At 43.4% G+C, this 22,947-nt stretch overlaps 1 protein-coding gene across 1 annotated transcript; it reads right to left on the reverse strand.

Annotated features, from left to right (window-relative positions):
* Positions 1 to 348: 348 nt before the first annotated feature.
* Positions 349 to 15,187, reverse strand: LOC132571939 (zinc finger protein RFP-like). Its single transcript, XM_060238730.1, has 9 exons — positions 14,722 to 15,187; positions 8,566 to 8,661; positions 8,221 to 8,445; positions 6,568 to 6,590; positions 5,182 to 5,297; positions 2,868 to 2,894; positions 2,540 to 2,575; positions 2,252 to 2,278; positions 349 to 1,329 (listed from the first exon to the last, which is right to left on the reverse strand). The coding sequence occupies exons 1-9, from the start codon at positions 15,157 to 15,159 to the stop codon at positions 773 to 775; spliced, it is 1,545 nt and encodes a 514-aa protein (XP_060094713.1). The 5' UTR covers positions 15,160 to 15,187; the 3' UTR covers positions 349 to 772.
* Between the last annotated feature and the right edge of the window lie 7,760 nt (positions 15,188 to 22,947).

Genomic DNA, 22,947 nt, shown 5'->3' on the forward strand with positions numbered 1-22,947 from the left:
ATGCAAATTTTTTAACTTTCAATTTTTAACTCTTTTGTGGTTTTTTTTGTACATGGATGGTCTAATGATTGTAATAAAGATGACTGACTGACACTTAAGATCAGTCATGGACTGGCTGGGATTGAACAAGCACTGTCTCCATCTGGAGTGCTTCTTGCCCTGACTCCAGTCAGAGAGATGGCCCCAGGAGTGCAGACACCTGCCTCCTAGGAGATACAGTAAGAGAGTTCCAGGCAACACTTCTGCTTTCTGAAAACATCACTCATGTTTGGAGCAAAAATGGTGGGAATAAATAGGAGTCAAGGTTAACAGTGACCACAGACAGAGACAGAAACAACAAACTTTCACTACAGTGTTTTGAAATAACCACATTTATTAACAGAAAGGGGGGGGGGGGGTTTAAACAAGGATAGCTTTTCTTTCCTGCTAAGGCTCACGCCTATATTTTAGGGCAGGGAGCCTATAACTCATGACAGGCAAGTCAAAAGTGGCCTGCCCCTGTGGAATTTGTCCTAGTCAGGTAGATGTTCAAGACACAGAAAACTTGCCGCAAAACATTTCTTCAGTCTTTTTTTTTATTGGGGGGATAAAGTCTGTTTATTCAGTTCAACAGAAGAAAGCTTCAAAACCTAGCTTTCCTCCCCCCAAATTTTGGTTCTGTTTATTTCTTCCACAGAGTCTGAGGAACCAAATACTCTTCCTGAAAAGCATGAAGATCCTAGCTGGCTCTTCAGAATCCGTATTTTGGGATGATGGGAATTCTACTCAGAATTTAGCAATTCATTCTGATATTCCCAGCCAAAAAGAAAAAGGGGCGGATCATCTCCCCAGAGAATGAGGCTGAAGGGAAAGTGAAAATCAGATCATCTGTATCCGCATCAAAAAATTCTACACAGCTCTCTTCATGGTCCAAGGACACCCGGATCTTCCTAGGCTCATGATTCAAGGTCAAAGTGGTCCAGTTAGGTGAAGTGAAAGCCTGGAGCTGACCGGATGATAATGAACCAGTAAACAGCTTCCCCACAACCAAGAACCCTTCTTCAGGAGTAGGGACTGTCCTCCCTCCCTTTCTCATCACAGAATCTGGTGCTACCCCCACAGCCCACAGTGCCCTCATCTTCGCCTCCTCCATTTCCTCTACTTCCACCTCCACTTCCCACCAGTGTTTTCCTGAAGAGAACTTTCCATGGCCCAGTACACAGAACATATTCTCAAATTGCTCAGGGCTGTCAAGAATGTCATGCTTTTTGCTTCCCCATCTCACACTCTTCAGATCTGGAGACACAATAAGGCAGGGATGGGCAGTGTCCGGATCAAGAATCACATTCACTGCAGGACAGAGAGAGAGAAGGAAAGAAGAGGCTTGGTATAAATCCATCTTGGCGGCCTGAAAGCAACCATTTGGCTAATGAGGGCATTTGAGGCCCAGCAAAAGGATATTGCTAAACATCCACATCTAAAATAAAACCACAATGTATGTTTTCTCCTAAAACCATAGGCATGGATGGGACAAAGGCTACATAGAAGATGGTGATATTGGATTTATATCCCAGCCTTCACTTTGAATCTCAGAGTGGTTTACAATCTCCTTTACCTTCTTTCCCCACAACAGACACCTTGTGAGAGGGGTGGAACTGAGAGAGCACTCACAGAGACTGCCCTTTCAAGGACAGCTCTGCGAGAGCTATGGCTGACCCAAGGCCATTCCAGCAGCTGCAAGTGGAGGAGTGGGGAATCAAGATCCCAAATAAGAGTCGGCACACTTCACCACTACACCAAACTGGCTCTCAGAATCCTCCCAAGAGAAGGCAAGAACAACAGCTCAATTCCAAAAGACAGTGTCACTCAGAAGAGCAAGAATCCTGCAGAGATACAACCACTATTCCCAAGAACTTGTTAGATCTCAGTTGCAGAACATCACCTACCAGTCAAATAACTGTTGACAATTCATAACAATAATAAAATACCTAGGCACATATGGTTAATTGGATGCTGAGGAGCAATTTTAACCAGTCTTCACTGTTCACCCTTTAGTGATTCTGTATTATTTTACCCATCCCCACTATTGAGAGTAGTGTTTGAGGGAAGGGGTGTGTGTGTGTGGCGGGGGTGGGGGGGAGGGTGGGTCACAGTTGATTTCTCCAGAGTGGAGGATTGAGCAATCTAACTATCAAAATGCTCAAATATTTGAACAAGGGGCTGCTGCCATCTACAGTGTCCCATCTCCATTAGTTCCTGGCAGGCAGTTTACCTCTGTGTCGCATTCGTTTCAGTGACCCTGTATTTGAAAAAAAAATGTGAGAAATTTAGTCATAACACAAGAATAATGTGTCAATTCATTCTTTAAAATGGTTTAAAATGAAATCCCTTATTAAGAAGAGCACTAAAGTGAAGACCATGCTGAATGAATTACTATGGGGATGGGGGATTGGGGTCCCCAGGGTTATCAGAGGTATCCCCAACTCCTTGATCCTATATTTATATATCATAAGCCATCTCCCATCCAAACTGCTCTTCTATTTCAGCCCCAGAAATTTACCTTTGTTTAATGCTTGATCCAGAGCCTCCAGACATTCTGTTACAAGGAGGGAAAGGTAACAGATTTCTTTAGATTCCTGCTGTATATCAGATTGTTAGTTAAAGTAAAAAGCACCACACCATACCACAAACCACAGACACGGACGTGAAATTGCTCATTCAGATCAGCATTTAAATTAGGACTTGGGAATTTGGCAGATCAGCATTTAAATTAGGACTTGGGAATTTGGCGTGTAATCTCAAATCAGCAGAGTATTCCATTCTTTGGTCTTTTTCCCAAGTGCCACCTTCCCCTCAAAAGGTATACCCTCTCATTCCCACATAATTACCTTCCTTCAGGACTTCTTCCAAAGATTCTATTGGGGGAAGAAAAGGTGATATGATTTGCATACAGCAATGTGTCATTTCATGATTAAATATGTCAAATAACACACAGTTCATTCAGAGTAGAAATAAAAACCATGTTGCATAATGTAATTTTTTTTTTAATTTTTGAATTTTATTGGTTTTATTACAGCATCTCATAGCAACAAAGAGTATTGGTGGCACCAGGTCACAAGTCCAAATACCCTGAACACTCTTTCTCCCTTCTTGGGCAGTTACAATAGACTTCCATGCCTTGGCCCACACACTGGTCATCCTTACTGGTGCAGTCGACTGATGAATTCTTAAAAAAATGGAATGGAGCAAATTAACTCTGCACAGGCTGCCCACTGTCATCCTTCAGTTCCATTACAGGGCACACCCAAAGACCATTCTATACTAAGAGAATCAACTGCCCACTTGGATCATAATTATACAGAGCTCAAAAGAAACTAATTGGTCTCTGAGGCCCTATACTACTTAGAACAGGGGTGTCAAACATGTGGCCCGGGGGCAAATCAGGCCCTCAGAGGGCTCCTATCAGGCCCCCGAGCAACTGGCTGTTGTCTGCTTCCTTCTCCCTCTCTCTTGCTTCCTTCTGCATCACAGCTTGCTTTGCAGGGCTTGCTCAATTGCACAGGAGATACAGAACAAAACCTCTGTTTTCTCCACTGGCTGAGGCGCCTCCCTTGGGGAAGGAAGGAAAGAGCCAGAGTTTCCTTTGCCCAGTTCCCTGGATTCCATGAGAGAGATACAAAGAAAGCACTTTTAAGACCATATCTTAAGCATGTTTTAAGGGTTTTTTTTTAAAAAAACCTCTTTGGTCGTTTTCGCACTCACCTCCAGCCGGCGCGACCCCCTCTTCACCGCGCAGGATCTGCGTGGATTTCGCACTAAATGCCGCGGAGCAGCCTTTTGCGCCGGAAACTCCCGTCGCAAAAGCCGCTCAAACGTAAATCGCCAAAAAGCAGTTTGGCGTTTGCGCAGCTTTTGCGACGGGAGTTTCCGGCGCAAAAGGCTGCTCCGCGGCATTTAGTGCGAAATCCGCGCAGATCCTGCGCGGTGAAGAGGGGGGTCGCGCTGGCTGGAGGTGAGTGCGAAAACGACCTTTGTGTTTGTCTATGTCCTTTACAAAGTTTGTATCTCTGCTACCTGACATTACATTTTATGACACACATGGCCCAGCCCAACAAGGTCTCATTTATGTCAGATCCAGCCCTCATAACAAATGAGTTCAACACCCCTGACTTAGAACAATCCTACTGAGATATGTTAGGCCAAGAGAAGGAGATTGGCCTAAGGCTATCCTGTGAGCTTCATAACCCACCAGAGATCTGAAGCAAGGTATTCATGTTCCTAATTCTACATTCTATCCACTACATGATACTGGTGATATCCACTACAAAATACCGGTAAATACAATAACCAAGATTTGGGCACCAAAAGCTTCCTTTACATATCCATTCACACATTATTGCATATCTCCATTTGCATCTCAGCTATCTTGAAAAATGGTATTTATTTAGAAATTTTTTTTCTGCCTCTCCAGGAACCTGCTCAAGATGGCTTACAAAATAATAAAAAACAAACCTTTAAAAGATATTAATTAGATTCCAGCATTATAAATGCAGCTGTAGCATAAAAACACAGGCCACACAAACAACTACTGACAGGTTAAAATAATGGTTTCCAGGCCCAAACAGTCCTAGAAACGTCAGCCCTTAAGGTGAAAGAAAAGTTTTAGTCTGGAGTCTGAAAGAGATCAGTGTAGGTGCTAGGCAAACCTCAAGTGGAAGGGTGTCCCACAAGTGAGCTGCCACTACTGAAAAAAGCCCTGCCTTTTGTTGCCAACTGCCTCACCTCTGGAAGTGAAAGAACAGAGACCAGAGGTTGTGAGGCAGATCTTAATTGATAAGTTGGACAATATGGGAGGAGGCTGCCCTTCAAGTGCCCTGGGCCCAAGCCATTTAGAGACTTAAAGGTAAGAACTGTGCCTGGAAACAAATGCCAGTCAGTGCAGACACTTCAGCCCTTGTGTGATTCAGTCCCTATATCCCACCCCTGGCAACAGGCTGATTGGACAAGGCCAGTCACACATTCTCAGCCTAATCTACCTCACAGGTTGCTGTGATGATAAAATGGAGAACATTGTAAGCTACCTTGGGGCCCACTGGGGAAAGAGATGGGGGGTATAAATGATGTAAGCTAAATAAATTCAAGCTTCTCTGCAGACACACATCCACAATTTTGCAGTCAGCCATTCTAAGTTGTTCCCAATACCTGCACATTTCTCTACAGCCTTTCCTAAAGCAGAACACTTCTGTGAGCAAGCTGTGAGTCTCCACTGCAACCAGGTAGAAAGGCCCACTGCATGCTCCACTTGTTCTTTCTTATACCTAGAAGGGAAAAGGAGTGTGACAAAGAAATATTGCATCAAATGTAAGCATGTAATCTGAAGAACGGTAGGCTGGAGTCCTCCACTGAGAGAAGTACTCACTGCTCATGGATAAGGTTCTTTGCCTGCTATTCAAATACTAGATCTCTTTTATCCAACTGAGCTTTGTTCTGTTCAATTCTACTCTTTCATTTTTAATGTGAGGGAGGGGGGGGGAATTCTCCAGAATAATTCTCTCCTTAGGAAGGTAACAGGCTAACCTAGAAGCTTGACAGGAAAAGTCTCAGCCATCAGATGGAAATAACATGATTTTTCACAGTCTTGCTGTAGCTCCTTTCTTTCTCTTGTGAGCATTGGAAGAACCAATGGAAAAGATGAGAGTTGGTACAGACATGCAGATGGGTTTCCTTGCTCAAGCGTAGAATATATACTTCCATATCGAAAGGTTAGAGGGCCAAGTTTGAAATACTGTGCACAGCTCTGGTTACCTCATCTGAAAAAGCCCCTCCCCCCCCCCGAAAAGGTTTTTTGGGGACGAGGGGAATCAAAGGTCTTCTAGAAATGAGAGATCAGTGGAAACTGCCCCTCTTTGTGCCTGCAGATTTCTTGGTGGGATCCAAGCCATAAAATTATGCAAGGTGCTAAGAAGCGGACAGAAAGAAGTCTATTGGTGGAAGTGGGATACAATGACCTTACTGAACAAAAAACACACTAATGCACATTTTTCTAGGAAAAGTACCCAGCCTCTGATAATATACAATTGGGTGAAATGGCTGGGATAAAAAGATTCCTCATTCCCAGGGCCAGATCTAGGGAGGAGCAGAGGGGGCGCTTGCTCTGGGTGCCACTGGAGGGGATGTGTGTGCCAAATTGGGTATGGAGTCCATTCTATTCTATGGGCCCATAAGACAGAATGGGCCCATAAGGAGGTGCCATTTTTTAATCCCCCCCACAAAAAAAATGTAGATCTGGTCCTGCCAAAATCTAATCATAAGAATATTCCCATACCACATATGAGACATAATTTCAGGAACTATTATATCATCCCTACAGATTTGTACTCAATTGTATTATGCATTTTTGTTCAGTTTTTAAAAAAAATGTAATTCTCCCATACTAATTTATATATTAATGAACAGAAGTAAACTGCTTTTGAAGTTTAGTATGTTTACAATATTTTGGAATGCTATTTTGTCCAAGCATGTTTTTTTCCACTACAAAATCTCCCAGAATTGATAAAACAGAAGGAGGAGATAGAGACAGCCACATACCTATTCAAGGTACTTTTCAGGTCCTAAAAAAAAAGAGAGAAGAGGGTCTCAGCTACACACACTGGACTTTTTTTCTTTTCTTATATTCTATAGCAAAGTTGCTAATCTTTGGATATTTACATCTGGTGACTAGAGCTGTGAACAGGCAAAATGGATCTTTCTACAAACCTGAAAAGGGCCCCAGGTTTGCAGAAAAATATGAAATTAAAAAAAATGACTTGAGTTTTTAAAAAACCTTAAAATTATAAAAGGAGTGCTTGTATCTTAAAAAAATAGATTCCCTCGGTGGCTGTTGCTAAGTAATAACATTATTTCAGGATGGGGTTTTGTGAGTAAAAAGGCAGGGGTATGGGGCAGGGCTCTTTCCAGGCCAATTCTGGCCTTTGAGGGAAGATTCATTGGGGTCAGTATGACTTGGGTTGCCAGCTTCAGGCTGGAAAATCCCTGGAGATTTTGTGGTGAAGTCTGAGGAGGACAGGGTTGGGGAGGGAAGATATAATGCCACAGCCATTTTCTCCATGGAGACAGATCTCTTTTGCATGCAGTTATAATTCTGAGAGATTTCCAGGTCCCACCTGGAAGATGGCAACCCTAGACCTGACAGCAGCCTCTGTGTGACTTGCATGAGACTTGGCTGTTTGCTGTTGTTCAAAAGCAGTCACCCTATGAAAGCCAGTGTGGCATAACGCTTCAGAGTACGGTCTGAGAGACCCAGGTTCCCCATTTTGCTCACTAGATGATCCTGGACCAGTCACATGCTTTTAGCCTAACCTGCTTCACATGGTTATTGTGCAGATAAAAAGGAGAAGATATAATGCCATAGACTCCACCTTCCAAAGCAGCCATTTTCTCCAGGGGAACTAGTGTTGCCAACCTCCAGGTGAGGGCTGCTTTGGAGAGTGAACTCTATGGCATTATGCCCTACTGAAGTTGCTCTCCTCCCCAAATCTCACCATCCTAAGGCTCCACCCCCAAATATCCAGGAATTTCCCAACCTGGAGCTTGCAGGGGAACTGATCTCTGTAGTTGGGGGGTCCACTGTGATTCCTGGAGAGCAATTGCTTTCTGTGTGGGGGAGCAGGTGGGTGGCTGGGAGCACTGCCATTACCACTGCCACTGCCACTGCAGGGGGGGGGGGGGTTGAAGCAGGCAGGAGACCAGGAGGGTGATGGGGGCAGAAAGAGTGATGTGGTGGGAGTCAGAAAGACAGAAAGTTATAGGCAAGGAGGAGAGAGACTAAGAAAAGAGGTGGCGGAGGGAGAAAGAGTGAGAGACTGAAAAAAGTAGGAAGAAAGGGGAGGAAACAAAGGTGGGAAGAGTGGGATACCTGCTCCTGCAAGTTTCTTACACATCCCCACTTGTGATATTCTTATTTTGCCCTTCCATGTCTATGAAAACCAAATGTCATTCTCAGAATCATGTTCTTAATTACAAGCTCTTTTGGTGTTACAGACTGGATTGTTAACTCTGTGCTGTCTGCCTTGGTTGATTTTTATGCTGTTCTGTCCTCACACTGATGCGAAACAAGCATAAAATAGAGAACAACTGAGGAGTCCTAATGTATCATTTCCATGTCAGAAAAAACAGCGGGCAATTCACCTAAAATATGAAGAGAAAACTGAAAAAAGGAGAATTTCAGAAACATTCTCTCACCTGCAGGAACTCATGTGATGGCTGTTGGCACTTCCCCTCCATTTCTGTGATCAAGCGACTGAGATGGGAAATTTCCTCAGAGAGCCGCCCAACATTTTCTTCCTTCTTCTTCTCCATCTGTTTCTCCATCTCTTCCAGTTGGGACAGCCATTCATGCTCTTTTTCCTCAAGAATCTTATGCATCCTTCCAATGGCAGACCTGACTTTCTGCTTGTCTTCTTCTAACTGAATGGGGGAGGGGACACACACACACACACAGAAATTGGAGGAAGGGGGCAGAGTCAGTAGGTATCTACTAGCCAATGCTCATCTCCAACACGTGAGTCCAAGCAATTAACGACCTACCATAAATTCCTGGCTTCTCAACTCTTGAATCTCTTTCCAGTTCACAAACTGTTCTCTCTTTTTTTCCAGAGACATCAGCAGGATTTTAATTTTTTCCTGCAGAAACAAAAAAGTTCTAGTAGATGAGCCTGCTGGATTACTAATCAGCAATCCTGCTTTGTGGAATGGTTTGCCTAGGAAGTCAGGAAAGCTACCACTCTCCTGGCTTTCCACAAAGTATGAAAAACTGAACTATTCAGAAGGGCTTTTCTGAGCAGATAACAGAGTTGTACTGAACAAAATGGTTTTGCAAACTTGCTTGGATATATGGTTAGGAACTGTGGTCTATAGTGCTGTGCAGAAGTTATTGTAAAAAAGGATCCTGTTTATGTAATTTATGTACAACTTAATGTGCCATGTGAATACTTGTACAACATTTCAATTCTTTCTGGTGTCTCCAAACTTCTAAAATCCTAATGCACTGGTAACCGAATGTCAGATTTTGTCAACTGTACTGATTCACTACAAGTCTCTGTGAGAAAGGCAGACTATACATGATATAAATAATAAAAAAATGATACAAATCTTAAGAATCATGGCTGCTGGAGAAAAAAAAACTACATTTCCTGTGATTTTATTCATTCACCACTTCTCTGCTCTTCTTTCTCAGATTTTGTAAACCCGTTTTAAAGTTTGTAATTTCAATCTGAATATTTGGTGGCCATGCTTAATTGGAAATGGAGCCCTGACAAGAATTCAGGATGCAATGACATTAAAACTAAAGAAACTAGGGTTGACCGATCAGCTGTATTTGTCTGTGGTATCAACACTGCTTTCCTTGCTGAAATCACACATCACGACAGCCGGTGGGATTAAATGGCCATGGGCAGTGAAGGCAAAGAAGGGAACTGGCACCAAGCAAAATGGAATCTAAGCGAAAAAGGGTAAAAGTCGGATCTACACGGATCTTCATGAATTCATATGATTTTTACATTGAAATGAAATCAAACCACTGTAATTCTATAGATCCTGTCTTAGACTATAGGCAGGACCACAAAAATCATGCTTCCACGGATTCATGGTGCTTCACCAGTGCAAAAACAGGGTTCCAAAGCATGGATCCTCATGAATTCATATGATTTTTACGGTGAAATGAAATCAAACCACCATCACCCTGTAGATCCTGTATTAGACTATATGCAGCATCAGAAAAATCATGTCTCCACAAATTTGTGGCGCCACAGCAGTGGAAAAACATGTTTCCAAACCACGGATCCTCATGATCTTTTTCGGATACCCACAAACTAACCATCAGTTCTTATATCATGTCCATGGGCAGAGTTTGCACCAGAGATATCATGGATCCATGGCTTAGTGGCAGCACCATGGACCAAAAACTTGATTTTGAACCACGGATCCTCATGATTTTTGCTTTGGATATCCCCAAGCCCACCATCCAATCACATATCATATCCATGGGCAGAGTTTGCACCACAAATATAATGGATCTAGAGCTGCGTGGCAGCACCATTGACCAAAACTTGGTTTTGAACCACGGATCCTCATGATTTTTGCCTTGGATCCCCCCAACCTCACCATCCAATCGCATATCATGTACATGGGCAGAGCTTCCACCACAAAAATCATGGATCCACGGCTTCGTGGCAGCACCACGGACCAAAAACTTGGTTTTGGACCACGGATCCTCATGGATCCTCATGATTTCTGCTTTGGATCCCCCCAAGCCAACCATCCAAAATCTGGAACCATTTTTTTGGGCCATGGTGATCCCATGAAGTTTGCACCACAGAAATCATGAATCCACGGCTTTGTGGCAGCCCCAGGGACCAAAAACTTGGTTTTGAAACACGGATCCTCTTGGATCCACATGATTTTTGTCTTGGATTCCCCCAACCTCACCATCCAGTCACATATCATGTCCATGGGTAGAGTTTGCACCACAGAAATAATGGATCCATGGCTTCGTGGCAGCACCATGGACCAAAAGGTTTTGGACTATGGATCCTCATGATTTCTGCTTTGGATCTCCCCAAGCTCATCATCCAATCACATATCATGTCCATGGGCAGAATTTGCACCACAGAAATCGTGGATCCACAGCTTCATGACAGTGCCAGGGACCAAAAACTTGGTTTTGGACCACGGATCCTCATGGATCCCATGATTTTTGCTTTGGGTATAAGCTTTCATGTGCAAGTGTTGAAAAAGAGCAAGTTCATTGGATTTATATCCCTCCCTCGCTGCCGGAGCAGGGGAGTCCAGCACTCTGTTTTCTACATTGGTCAACCAGATGCCTCCAGGAAGTCCACAAAACTGCTTCACTTTGATAAAGTCAGGCAGAGACGTTCATTTCAGTAGGGTTACCAGCTCTGGGTTGGGAAACAGGCTTCCTTGGGAGGTGGTGACCTCTCCTTCCTTGGAGGTTTTTAAACAGAGGCTAGATGGCCAGCCGACAGCGATGAAGATCCTGTGAATTTAGGGGGAGGTATTTGTGAATTTCTTGCATTGTGCAGCGGGTTGGATTAGCTGACCCTGGAGGTCCCCTCCAACTCTATGATACTATATGGAGAACAGCATGCATATTGAGAACATCATGTAAAGTGCCAGCTCTGGACTGGGGATTCCAGTTATCCAGGGCAGGAGGTATAGCGGTGGGAGGAGGTCTTGGCATGGAAGGAAACAGAGATATGGACATGCTTGGTCCCCTTCCAACCTTCATCACATCCCTCGAAACTTTGGTGGGAGGGTACAGGTTATATACTCCCCTTTAACACTGATGCTATGCAATGCCAGGTCTATCAATAAGAAGACCAAGACTCTATAAGACTCTATACCTTTTAGCTCTGTTCTTGCTCCAAGGAGTTGCCACGAACCCATGGACCCAGAACTTCTGTGGTGCAGACTCTACCCATGGACATATGTAGTTTGATGTTGATATTCAGGTGACCCCGAGCAAAAACCATGAGGATCCATGTGGCTCCATGGTGCAGGACCATTTTTTGCTCCATGGTGTCACCGCAAAACTGTGGATCCATGGTAATGGATATAAGTTGTGGCCACTGACATGATATATTACTTGAGGGGGAACTTGGGATGATATGAAGCAAGAACAGAAAAATCTATTAGGAACCATGGTGCAGGACCAGTTTTTGCTCCAAGGTTTCACCAAAAAGCTGTGGATCCATGGTTTTAGGATGTAAGTTGTGGCCATTGACATAATATATGACTCCAGGGGGAGCTTGGGGTGATCCGAAGCAAGAACAGAAAGATCTATTAAGATCCGTGGTCTGAAACCAGGTTTTTGGTTCCTGGCACCGCGACGAAGCTGTGGATCCACGATTTCTGTGGTGCACTCTGCCCATAGAGATATATGATTGGATGTGAGCTTCGGGGGATCCAAAGCAGAAATCATGGTGATCCATGAGGATCCGTTCAAAACCAAGTTTTTGGTCCCTGGCGCTGCAACGAAGCCGTGGATCCATGATTTCTGCGGTGCAAACTCTGCCCATGGACATGATATGTGACTGGATGGTGAGCTTCGGGGGATCCAAAGCAGAAATCATGTGCATCCATGAGGATCCATGGTTCAAAACCAAGTTTTTGGTCCCTGGCACTGCCATGAAGCCGTGGATCCATGATTTCTGTGGTGCAAATTCTGCCCATGAGCATGATATGTGATTGGATGGAGGGTTTGGGGGGATCCAAAGCAGAAATCACGCGGCTTCATGAGGACCTGTGGTTCAAAACCAAGTTTTTGGTCCCTGGCGCTGCCATGAAGCCGTGGATCCACGATTTCTGTGGTGCAAACTCTCCCCATGGACATGATACGTGATTGGATGATGAGCTTGGGGGGATCCAAAGCAAAAATCATGAGGATCCATGAGGATCCGTGGTTCAAAACTGAGTTTTTGGTTTCTGGTGCTGCCAAGAAGCCGTGGATCTGATTTCTGTGGTGCAAGTTCTACCCATGGACATGATATGTGATTGGATGGCGGGCTTGGGGGGATCCAAAGCAGAAATCATGGGGATCCATGAGGATCCGTGGTTCATAACCAAGTTTTTGGTCCCTGGCGGAGCCACGAAGCCATGAATCAATTATTTCTGTGGTGCAAAATCTGCCCATGGACATGATATGTGATTGGCTGGTGATCTTGGGGTGGCCCAAAGCAAAAATCATGAAGATCCACAGGGATCCGTGGTTTGGAAACATGTTTTTTCAGTGCTGTGGCGCCATAAATTCGTGGAGGCATGATTTTTCTGGTGCTGCCTATAGTCTTAAGAGAGGATCTACAACATGATGGTGGTTTGATTTCATTTCACCATAAAAATCATATGAACTCATGGGAATCTGTGCTTTGGAATCCTGTTTTTGCACTGCTGAGGCACCACGAATTCGTGGAGGCATGACTTTTGAAGTCCTGCCTATAGTCTAAGACAGGATCTACAGAATAATACTGGTTTTACTTCATTTCAATGTAAAAATCATATGAATTCATGAAGATCCATGTAGATCCAACTTTTACCCAGACCTAATCTAAGCAATGCAATAAGGGTCAAATCACCAAACTGGGCCTCCAAACACTGCGGAATCTGAATTTCAACAGTCAACTCCCAGGTAACACCTGCCTGAAAGAATTTGGGGATTGATCATGGATTTGTGTATTCTGCAGTTAGGTTTTGAGTCATGTGTTCAATCAGCAGGATGGGTAATTTATGGCTCTAGCTAGTGTGATGATCTATGTTTATAAACAGTATCTTTGAATAGTAATGACTGAATCCAATTTTTTTGAGGTGTTGATGTTAGTTTTGAGCACCAGTTGTGAGTACTTTGTAGTAACTTACAGCCAGTCCCTTCATTGGCATAATTTTCTATTTCTTCCTTTTCATTTTGATACATGTCATACTTGTTAGGGTTGCCAACATGAAATGGGTTGCTACCCAGATTACAGATGCCAATGGGCCTGGAAAAAAATGTCCTGTCCTATTTAATTGGATATTATATATTGGGTGATATGATTTACCTCCATGCCACGGAAAGTACACTTTCCTTGTGTATTAAGCCTCTATTAAAAGACAGGACATTTTCCCCTGGTATGAACGTATGCAAAATTTCTCCATTCCACAGATGGTCTTCTAGTACAAGAAAGGGTAGATTTGCCTACTGTGGGATGGGAAATCCCTGGAGGTTTGGATGCAGAGCCTGAGGAGGGCAGGGTTCAGGGAAGGTGACCTCAGTGGGGTATAACATCACAGTCCTCCCTCCAAAGCTGCCATTTTCTTCAGAGAACTTCCCTCTCAAAGTCTGAGATCCATTCCAATTCTGGCAACATAAGAGAAGCCATGTTGGATCAGGCCAATGGCCCATCCAGTCCAACACTCTGTGTCACACAGTGACCAAAAAACCCAAGTGCCATCAAGAGGTCCACCAGTGGGGCTAGAAATCTCTGGGCCTCTCCAGGAGGCTGGCAACCCTAATTAAGGGAGAGTGGGCAGCTTCCAGAAATGCTTTTACTTGGGGGGGACTCTTAGTGGGGCATTGCTTTGATGGGAGGGAGGAGTATTCTCAGGGATCATTTTGTAGAAAAAGAGATGCTGGAGCTCATTAGCACAACTCATTTGCATATGCCACACACCCCTGACATCACTGGAAAGTATACTAAATCCTATCAGCTCAGCATCTACCTTAAAATGCTTCTTGAATTATAATTGTCATAGGAAAACCTTATTCCCATCATACTTTCTAAACTACTTTCTCCTATACAGCTACAGGGTCCTGATGTAGATTTCCATTTATCTGCTTTATATGTTTTGGTCATCTTCCCATTTTTTTTGGGGGGGGGGGATAGTGGAATTGTCAGATCTTAAGAGTTGTCAGATCTTAGAGTTCTAATTGTCAGATCTTAGAGTTCAACAAAATTCTCACAGGGGGTTTGAACGATGGAGCCCAGAAGCAAGTATAAATGGGGTGAGGATAAGAAAGAAACAGTACAATAATAAAATTTAGAGCTCCACTCCTGTGAGCTCCTGCCCAAAATGAGTCCTGAGTATTCTAATACATTTTTGTATACGATTTTAAAAAAAGTCTTACCAGAATGAATCCATTCAGAGTTACAAAGGGATCCCAATAATTTCCCTTCTATGCCTGTGAATTCCTACCTTATATTCTTGGGCAGCTTCTTCGGCAGGAACCACAGAATGAGCCTTGTGCTCTTTGGATCTGTCGCACACCACACAGATGGGGGCCTGATCGTCGTTGCAAAATAGTTTCAGGGGCTCCTGGTGCTTCTCGCACACTCCCCTCGTCCCTTCTGCTAACTTCCCCTCCTGAAGTTTCCGGGCTATTTCTACCACGTTTGCCAGATGCCTATTGGGTTTGAAATGCCTTTGCTGAAACGTTTCTCGACACTCCGGGCAGCAGGAAGCCCCTGTGCCCGACTCCCCCCAGCACTGGGTGAGGCAGGCTTGGCAGAAATTGTGCCCGCAGTCTAGAATCACGGGCTCCCTGAAGTACTCCAGGCAGATGGGGCAGCTCATTTCATTGCAAAGGTCCGTCAGAGAGCCCCTCGCTGCCATGGCTGCCTCTCCCTGAAGCATTCAGCAAGCCTTAGTTTCGTTTCTCAGTGTTTGACTGCGTGTTTTCTTCCCTGGAAATGGTTCAAAACGAGGGCGGCGCCTAACTGAACAGACCTCTTTAATACGTCTTTTTGCCTTTTGGCTGGGTTAGCTCAGGGAGAAAGCTGCATTTGCCTGTTTCCCGCCTTTCTGTTTGATTGCCATCCTCCCTCTTCGCTCTTTCAGGACAAAACGCGGCAATTTAAAAATGCAAAAAAACAAAACAAAACAGGATGTGTCTGAGAACAATATTTTAGTATTATGCTTGCTTTGATTAACCACTTTTGTTAACATGGCCAATGGCTGGGGCTGATGGAAGCTATAGGCAAAAAACATCTGGAGAGCTACTGTCGGCCACCCCTGATTTTTTTTATATTGTGTATATATATATATATATATATATATATATATATATATATATATATATATATATATATATATATATATATATATATGAAGCAAAGCTAGGGTTGCCAAGTCCAATTCAAGAAATATCTGGGGACTTTGGGGGTGGAGCCAGGAGACTTTGGGGTGGAGCCAAGATCAAGGCTGTGACAAGCATAATTGAACTCCAAAGGGAGTTCTGGCCATCACATTTAAAGGGACGGCACACCTTTTCAATTCCTTCCTTCCATAGGAAATAATAAAGGATAGGGGCACCTTCTTTTGCGGCTCATAGAATTGGACCCCCTGGTCCAATCTTTTTGAAACTTGGGGGGTATTTTGGGGAGAGGCACTAGATGCTGTACTGAAAATTTGGCGCCTCTATCCCAAAAAACAGCCCCCCCCAGAGCCCCAGATACCCACGGATCAATTCTCCATGATTTTCTATGGAAATAAATCTCCCTAGGGAATAATAAGAGTTCCCAGAAGAAATTTCCCTCCCCTTCCCCCGCTTTCTGACGACCCTGAAGCGGGGAGAAGGCCTCCAAACTGGGGGATCCCCCGCCCCCACCTGGGGATTGGCAACCCTACTCTACAGTCAAGTGTTGATGGTGGCTCAGGTTCCTGCACCCTAAAAGAACCTACAATGTTGTGTTTCTGAACGGGGAGGTGATTAGGCTGGGAGGCTGGTGCGTCAGTGGATCACAGCAGCGGGAAGCAAGGAGCGTCGTGGGACGTCCAGTTCTGTGGCTCACTTTTCCCCCTGCCTCCACCATCCCCTTCTCTCATTTGACTTCAGAGGCAGAGCGGGCGACGCCGCTGTGCTGCAGCCTCTTCTCCACTTCAGCGTAGATGGGCTCAAAAGCAACCGGACTCGTGGATTGCCCCCCCTTCCCCCTCCTCCCGCTTCCATTTGGGGGGGGGGGGCGGGAGAAGAGGCTGGAAATCCAGGGTCCCCTGCCAGGGTGGGAGGGTTGGGAACCCTAAGCAAAGCATAAGTCTTTACACATGAAGTGTTGCAAAATTTACATAGTAGGACCCTACTTTCAGCAAGCTAAAGATAGTAGAGACAACAGTCCCTATAATGTCATTGATACATCATTTATAGTCCACCTTTCTTCTTTGAACTCAAAGTGGATCATTACAGTGAGTCATTACAGAGAAAGAGCAGGAACGCACAGAAACACCGTTCCAGCTGGCATCAGGAGTGTGTGGCCTAATATGAAATAAATTCCTGCTGGGCTTTTTCTACAAACACAAAACCCTGATCAAATCCATGAAGTATAATCTCAGTCTGCAGATTATACACATGCACAAATACATAGGCAGAGGAAAATTTGCAGATGATGGAATGAAAAGGCAAGGAAATACAGGTGATGTGATTGGTGACATTTCTGTGCAATCCCCCCCCTCCATGTAAGATAAGCGCAGTGACCATTTGCAACAGCTACAACTGGTGCTAATACAATCTTCCTACTTATCTGAAGAAATTTAACACCTATAGTGGTTAAGAAATGGATAATCTCTGATTAAGCCCTGTTCAATACAATTAATTTGTTTTTTGAATTATTTTGCCAACAAACCACAGCTGATTTATGGTGACCATGTGGGGTTTTCAAAGCAAGAGGAGAACAGAGGTGGTTTGCCTGCCTCTGGATATCCTTGGAAGTACTAACCAGGGCCAGCTCTACTTAGCTTCTGAAATCTGATGAGATCAGGCTTGCCTAGGCTATCCAGGCTGAGGCAATTACCATTACAACCTTAAAGAAATTCCACTTTTATTCTGGTGTCTCCTTTCACTGAATGAAGACTTTCTGGTCAGCAATAGAGTTTCCTGGCAGATTGAAAAGTTCTGCTACAGGCTTTTGAATATAGAAGAAGAGCGGTTAGCCATGTTAGTCTGTATGAAGGAGAAGTCACAAATACATTTTATGAAGTATATATTTGTCAATTACAGATAAGAGGTGTTTTTTCAACGCAGAGCTTCATGGCCTGTTCTTCATTTTTCAGTCCATGTGACTCTTTTTGGATTGTTAGCTTCCAGGTAGCACTTGGCAATCTTCTGCTATTACAATTGATCTCCAGACCACCAAGATAAATTCCCCTAGAGAAAATGGCTGCTTTGGAGGATGGATCCTATTGCGTTATATCCTGCTGACGTCTCTCCCCAAACCGCATTCTCCCCAGGCTTCACCCCCCAAAACTCCAGGCATTTCCCAACCCAGAGTTGCCAACTCTATTGACAGAAGTTGATAGCTTTTACCTGACAATGAGAGTTTTCACCCTTGAACGCTTATATCCCAAAAATCTTGTTGGTTTCTAAGGCTCTACCGGACTCAAATCTAGCTAAATTACCTACTAAGTAAATCCAATGTTGTTTTAAATTGGAGGACTATCTCTGCCTGAGAGAATTATCTGCTCTTCTTTTATTTCATAGCCTCTTGGCTCCCTGAATAACAATTTCTCTCAAGATATTTTCCGGCTGAGAACATTGGTCATGCATCTGATAAGCTGAAGCAACAAATCTGTTTTGTGATTTATTTATTTTTTTACTTTTTCAAAAAAGAAGGAAAAAAGGGGAAGGGAAAAGTATAAATTCATCAATAATTTTCAAATATCATGAATAGTTACGTACAACAAGTAAAATCAAATAGTCAACTGTTTTAGTAAAAAATACATAATTCACATGTGAGAATGTTAACCGGTTTTGGGGCTGTGCCCCTTTCCCAAATCAGCAATTACCAGGCTTAAGACTTCTTTGCTCATAATCCAAAGGTTTATTTGTTAAGAAAGAAAGAGAAGAAAAAGAAAAAAAAAGATCATTTGCAAATGGAGAGAAAGAGATTCCAGGCTGAGCTGATTTTCTCTCTCTCTGTCTTTTTTAGCTCAAGCTGTTGTTTTTAAAGCATTCTCGAAGCAAGAAACCCCCCTCCTCCTCCTCTCTGCCCCCGTGACCAAACCGGCCAAAAGGATTCACAATCTGACTCCTCCCCAGCGCAAAGCAACAGTCCCCCTCCCCTTACATTCTGCATTCTTTTCCCACGAAGTAGCTTTTCGCTATCTGCCTTACCAGAGCACAAAGCCTACCGTTCTGAACTTTTCAAGGCAACGGTTTTAAAAAAAAGAACATCTCCTCCTATAACCCTATGTGCACAGATAAGCAATATACAAGCAATTCCAATACATCAATAATTATGAAGGAGCCAGACCTGGGTTAATTATTTTTTTAACAAGAACAGATAATAAAACAAAATTATCACAGTATTTTGAGGTAAATTCTCTCTTTAAAAGAATAGACAAGAATTTTCTTGGTTGCGATATTATATTAGCAAAAAGATTGCATCTTTTACAGTTAGACAAATTCCTGTACTAAATTTAAACCATCCTGAAAGACTAGATACTGTCTTAATCATTTAATAATTTCAAATGGAAGAGCAGATAGTAAAACATCATTATTACAGTATTTGACATGAATTTTCTCTTTGAAAGAATAAACAAGAACATTTGATCATGCAAGATTTTACCTGTTCTTCTTCAGTCATATTGAAGCAATAACCTGTAAATTTGTCCTAATAAATGGACTTTAGATTGTGAAATGATCTTTTCAAAGCCAGTCAGTTCTTTGGTAACACCTCCCTTGGTACAGATATTCTTAAGTCTTGAAGGAATTTGAGAGTATGTCCGCTGTTTGATTTCCTTTCCTTCTTCTTTGATCTCTTGCCACATCTTGATCATACCTTGCAAGTTTTTCATATGGCTATAAGTTATAAAGTCATTATTTCTTCTTGTCTGATTATCATAATAAGCATCTACTGGTGACATTAATGGTGAGATTGTAGGGCTGATACTCTTTTGTAGCTTTTCCCATTATTTTAAATAAGCTCTGTCTAATTACATATCTTTTATCTTGGGTTCGGTTTTTTGATATAGAGTTTTTAATCCAGAGACAACTATGTAGTCCATCATCAAGACTTGAAGATTCTAATCAGTCTTTCATTAGGGTTTTTGATCCAATCTGATATCCATAATAACCTAGCGGCTTTGGTATTAGGTATTGCTAGACTTCCTCTCTTCTTCTCATCTTGCAGTATTTTAAGTCTTATTCTTGGCTTCTTATTTTTTCATACACATTTATTTGTTTGTTTTTGCCAGTCACACAGAATCTTTTTGGAGACTGACACTGGAATCATCTGTAACAGAAAGTTTAATTTTGGTAATACATTCATTTTAATTGCAGAGATTCTTCCAAGCCAGTATAGTCGTTGTTTGGACTATCTTTTCAAATCTTTTCGCATTTTAGACCAGGTTGTCACATAACTGTCTTTAAATAACATGTAATTTTGCCCTGCAAGATATGTTCCAAAGTTTGCAAGATATATTCCATTGTTTGTTATATCACATCCTAAAATTTTCTTAATCTCTTCTTGTTTAAATGAAAATTTTATGGGTGCTGGATACATCTCTCTGCATTCACTCCCACCTACTAGCTAGAAAGCATAGGATCTGTCTCGGTCTCTTTACCCTACACTAGGAAATACATGTGCTTTTGTTTTACCTAGACTTGCAGCAACAGCAATTAACAGGCAACTTTTATTACCTTTTACTGCTATCCAGACCAAGTGCTCTTCCAATTTATTACACTATTTTGCCATTTGATCCTAACTTTGTATCAGTTTATACTCTTAACCCACCAACAACATGTATTTCAACCCATTGTACCCTATCTGCTCATCTGAAGAAGTATGCATGCATATGAAAGTTTACATTCTGAATAAAACTTTGTTGGTCTTAAAGGTGCAACTTAACTCCAACTTTGTTCTGTCATTAGGCTTCCCAGTCCCCAGGTCCCAGAGTGGGATCCCCCGGTTTTTCAGGCTTCCACGTTCCCCCAGCCAGCTGGCCAGCAGGGGAAGCCCTGCCCCCACAGCCATCATGCACCTCCATGAACAATTCCCATAGGGAATGATGGGGTATCCATGGGTATCAAGGGCTCTGGGGGGGCTGTTTTTTGAGACAGAGGAAACAAATTTTCAGTATAGCATCTAGTGCCTCTCCCCAAAATACCCAAGTTTCAAAAAGATTGGACCAGTGGGTCCAATTCTATGAGCCCCAAAAGAAGGTGCCCCTATCCTTCATTGTGTTCCGAGTTCGTTACAAGGTGCTGGTTATTACCTTTAAAGCCCTTTATGGCCGAGGACCTGTCTACCTTAGGGACCGCCTCTCTCCATATATCCCCCAGAGAGCACTGAGATCTAGCTCCCAAAATCTCTTAAAAATCTCTGGACCAAGGGAGGCCAAACTGAAAACAACTCGAGAGCAGGCCTTCTCAATAACAGCTCCCCATTGGTGGAATCAGTTACCAGCGGAGGTTCGAGCCCTGGGGGACTATAATCAGTTCCGCAGGGCCTGTAAAACTGTCCTTTTTCAAATGGCCTACAAGATTGAATCCTGAAGTGACACCTAGCCATCTGATATATACTGTCTTGTATTATAGCACCTTAACTGTTGTGGTTTTAACTAAATTATTTAAATGTATTTTATTGTATCCTGCCCCCCCAGGGAAAGTGTATGCGCAATACATAGCCTCTCCTTCCCGGTGTAGTGGTCACTGTCCGGCTATGCCTGGCAGATGGTCACTGCAATGGCCTGTCCTGCATTACTGCATCCGTGGCAACACCTTCCCGCTGGTCCCCCCCTGTTTCTCACAGAGTTTGCCACGTCATGGTGCGACCGAATGTCCGGCGGTATAACCGGATGGGCAGGCTGGGCTCACCAACCTTGCCAGCCAAGAGAAGGAAAACTCTAACATCAAACCCGGGCAGATAGAGCTCGTTAATGTAACACCTACCACCTGGAGGACTCACTGCCGGCGTCCCGGCTTACTGGGCCATGGCAGATGACCCCAAGGTGAAAGGGTGGAGCCAGTACTGCGCACACCGTGCTTCACCTAAAAATTCCTCTGCGCAGGCCTGAAGGGCATATCAACATCCACAACCCACAACACACCAAGTCCTGCAGTGATGGGCAAGGGGCGAAACGGCAGGTGGAAGATGCCACTGGAAGCTGCAGTCCCGATCCTGCATGTAGGCGGTTCAGGGTATTGGTCGCCTGATGCTGACCCGGAGACGAAAGCATCTTTCGGCAGCACCCTGAATGACCAAGCAGCCTTATCTAGGGACAGCACTGCTTGCTCCACACGGAGAGGGGCCTAGAAAAGGTGGCCTAAACAAAGCTCGTCTCCCCCATCCCAGTTGGCTAGCCGCGGTCAACGGGCATCCTTACTTGCGGTCAAAAAATAACAACAAAGAAAAGGCATGCACCTGCCTCACAAAGTGTGCAAAGACTTAAGCTTGCGTGTTGGAACATCAGAACCATGCTTGACACAGTAGATAGCGGTCGCCCTGAACGGCGCTCTGCTCTAGTTGCCCACGAACTTCTCAGGTTGAATATTGACATAGCAGCTCTCAGTGAGGTCCGTTTCCCTGAGGAAGGTAGTCTTCAAGAACATGGTGCTGTAAATAAATAAATAAAAATTATTATTATTATTATTGTTTCCTATGGAAGGAAGGCATTTAAAAAGATGTGCAGTGATGGCCAGAATTCCCTTGGAGTTCAATTATGCTTGTCACACCCTTGCTCTTGGCTCTGCCCCCAATGTCTCCTGGCCCCACCCCCAAAGTCTCCTGGCTCCACCCCCAAAGTCCCCAGATGTTTCTTGCATTGGACTTGGCAACCCCATCTATCATGCATGTATTTCTAGAGTAAAGTTGATATTACTTTGTTTCATCTTCAAACAGTGGCTCTGTGTAACTCTGTAATTTTGCAAGCACATGGTCATACAAGCACTGCAGCGTTAAAGCCTTGTGCACTCTACTAGCTAAAGAAGGATCTGGACCTATTTATTTATTTATTTATATTTAAATATCCTGCCCTTCCCACAAAGAGTTTTCTCCAGCATTAGTGCTATGTGAAGCATTTCGTGTTGTTGTGAAGAGTGGGATACGTCTCTTTGACAAAAGAATTGTTTGAAACAGTATTACAGGCGCTTTACTGTCAGAGGCTGTTGCTACCCACTATATACAAACAAAGCTTGAACAAAGAACGAAGCTTTAATGCAGCATCTATGAAAATGAAAAATAACCTTTGAACAATCCAAACTGACTGCATGCGAAATACTTTTGGCACTGGCACTTTAATTAACCCGTGGAGTCGGGCGAATGGTTTATTAGCATTTCAAGGTCGGAAACTTACATATTGACAACAATTAACTTCTTAAATTTGCTCCCTGCACATCAACTTCTGTGTTCATGAATTGTTATATATTGTGAATAGATATGATTTTGTAAAATGTTTCCTGACTAATTAACTTGCATTTATAAATTTATT

Source organism: Heteronotia binoei, chromosome 5, assembly GCF_032191835.1.
Source record: "Heteronotia binoei isolate CCM8104 ecotype False Entrance Well chromosome 5, APGP_CSIRO_Hbin_v1, whole genome shotgun sequence".
NCBI classification, from domain to species: Eukaryota; Metazoa; Chordata; class Lepidosauria; order Squamata; family Gekkonidae; genus Heteronotia; species Heteronotia binoei.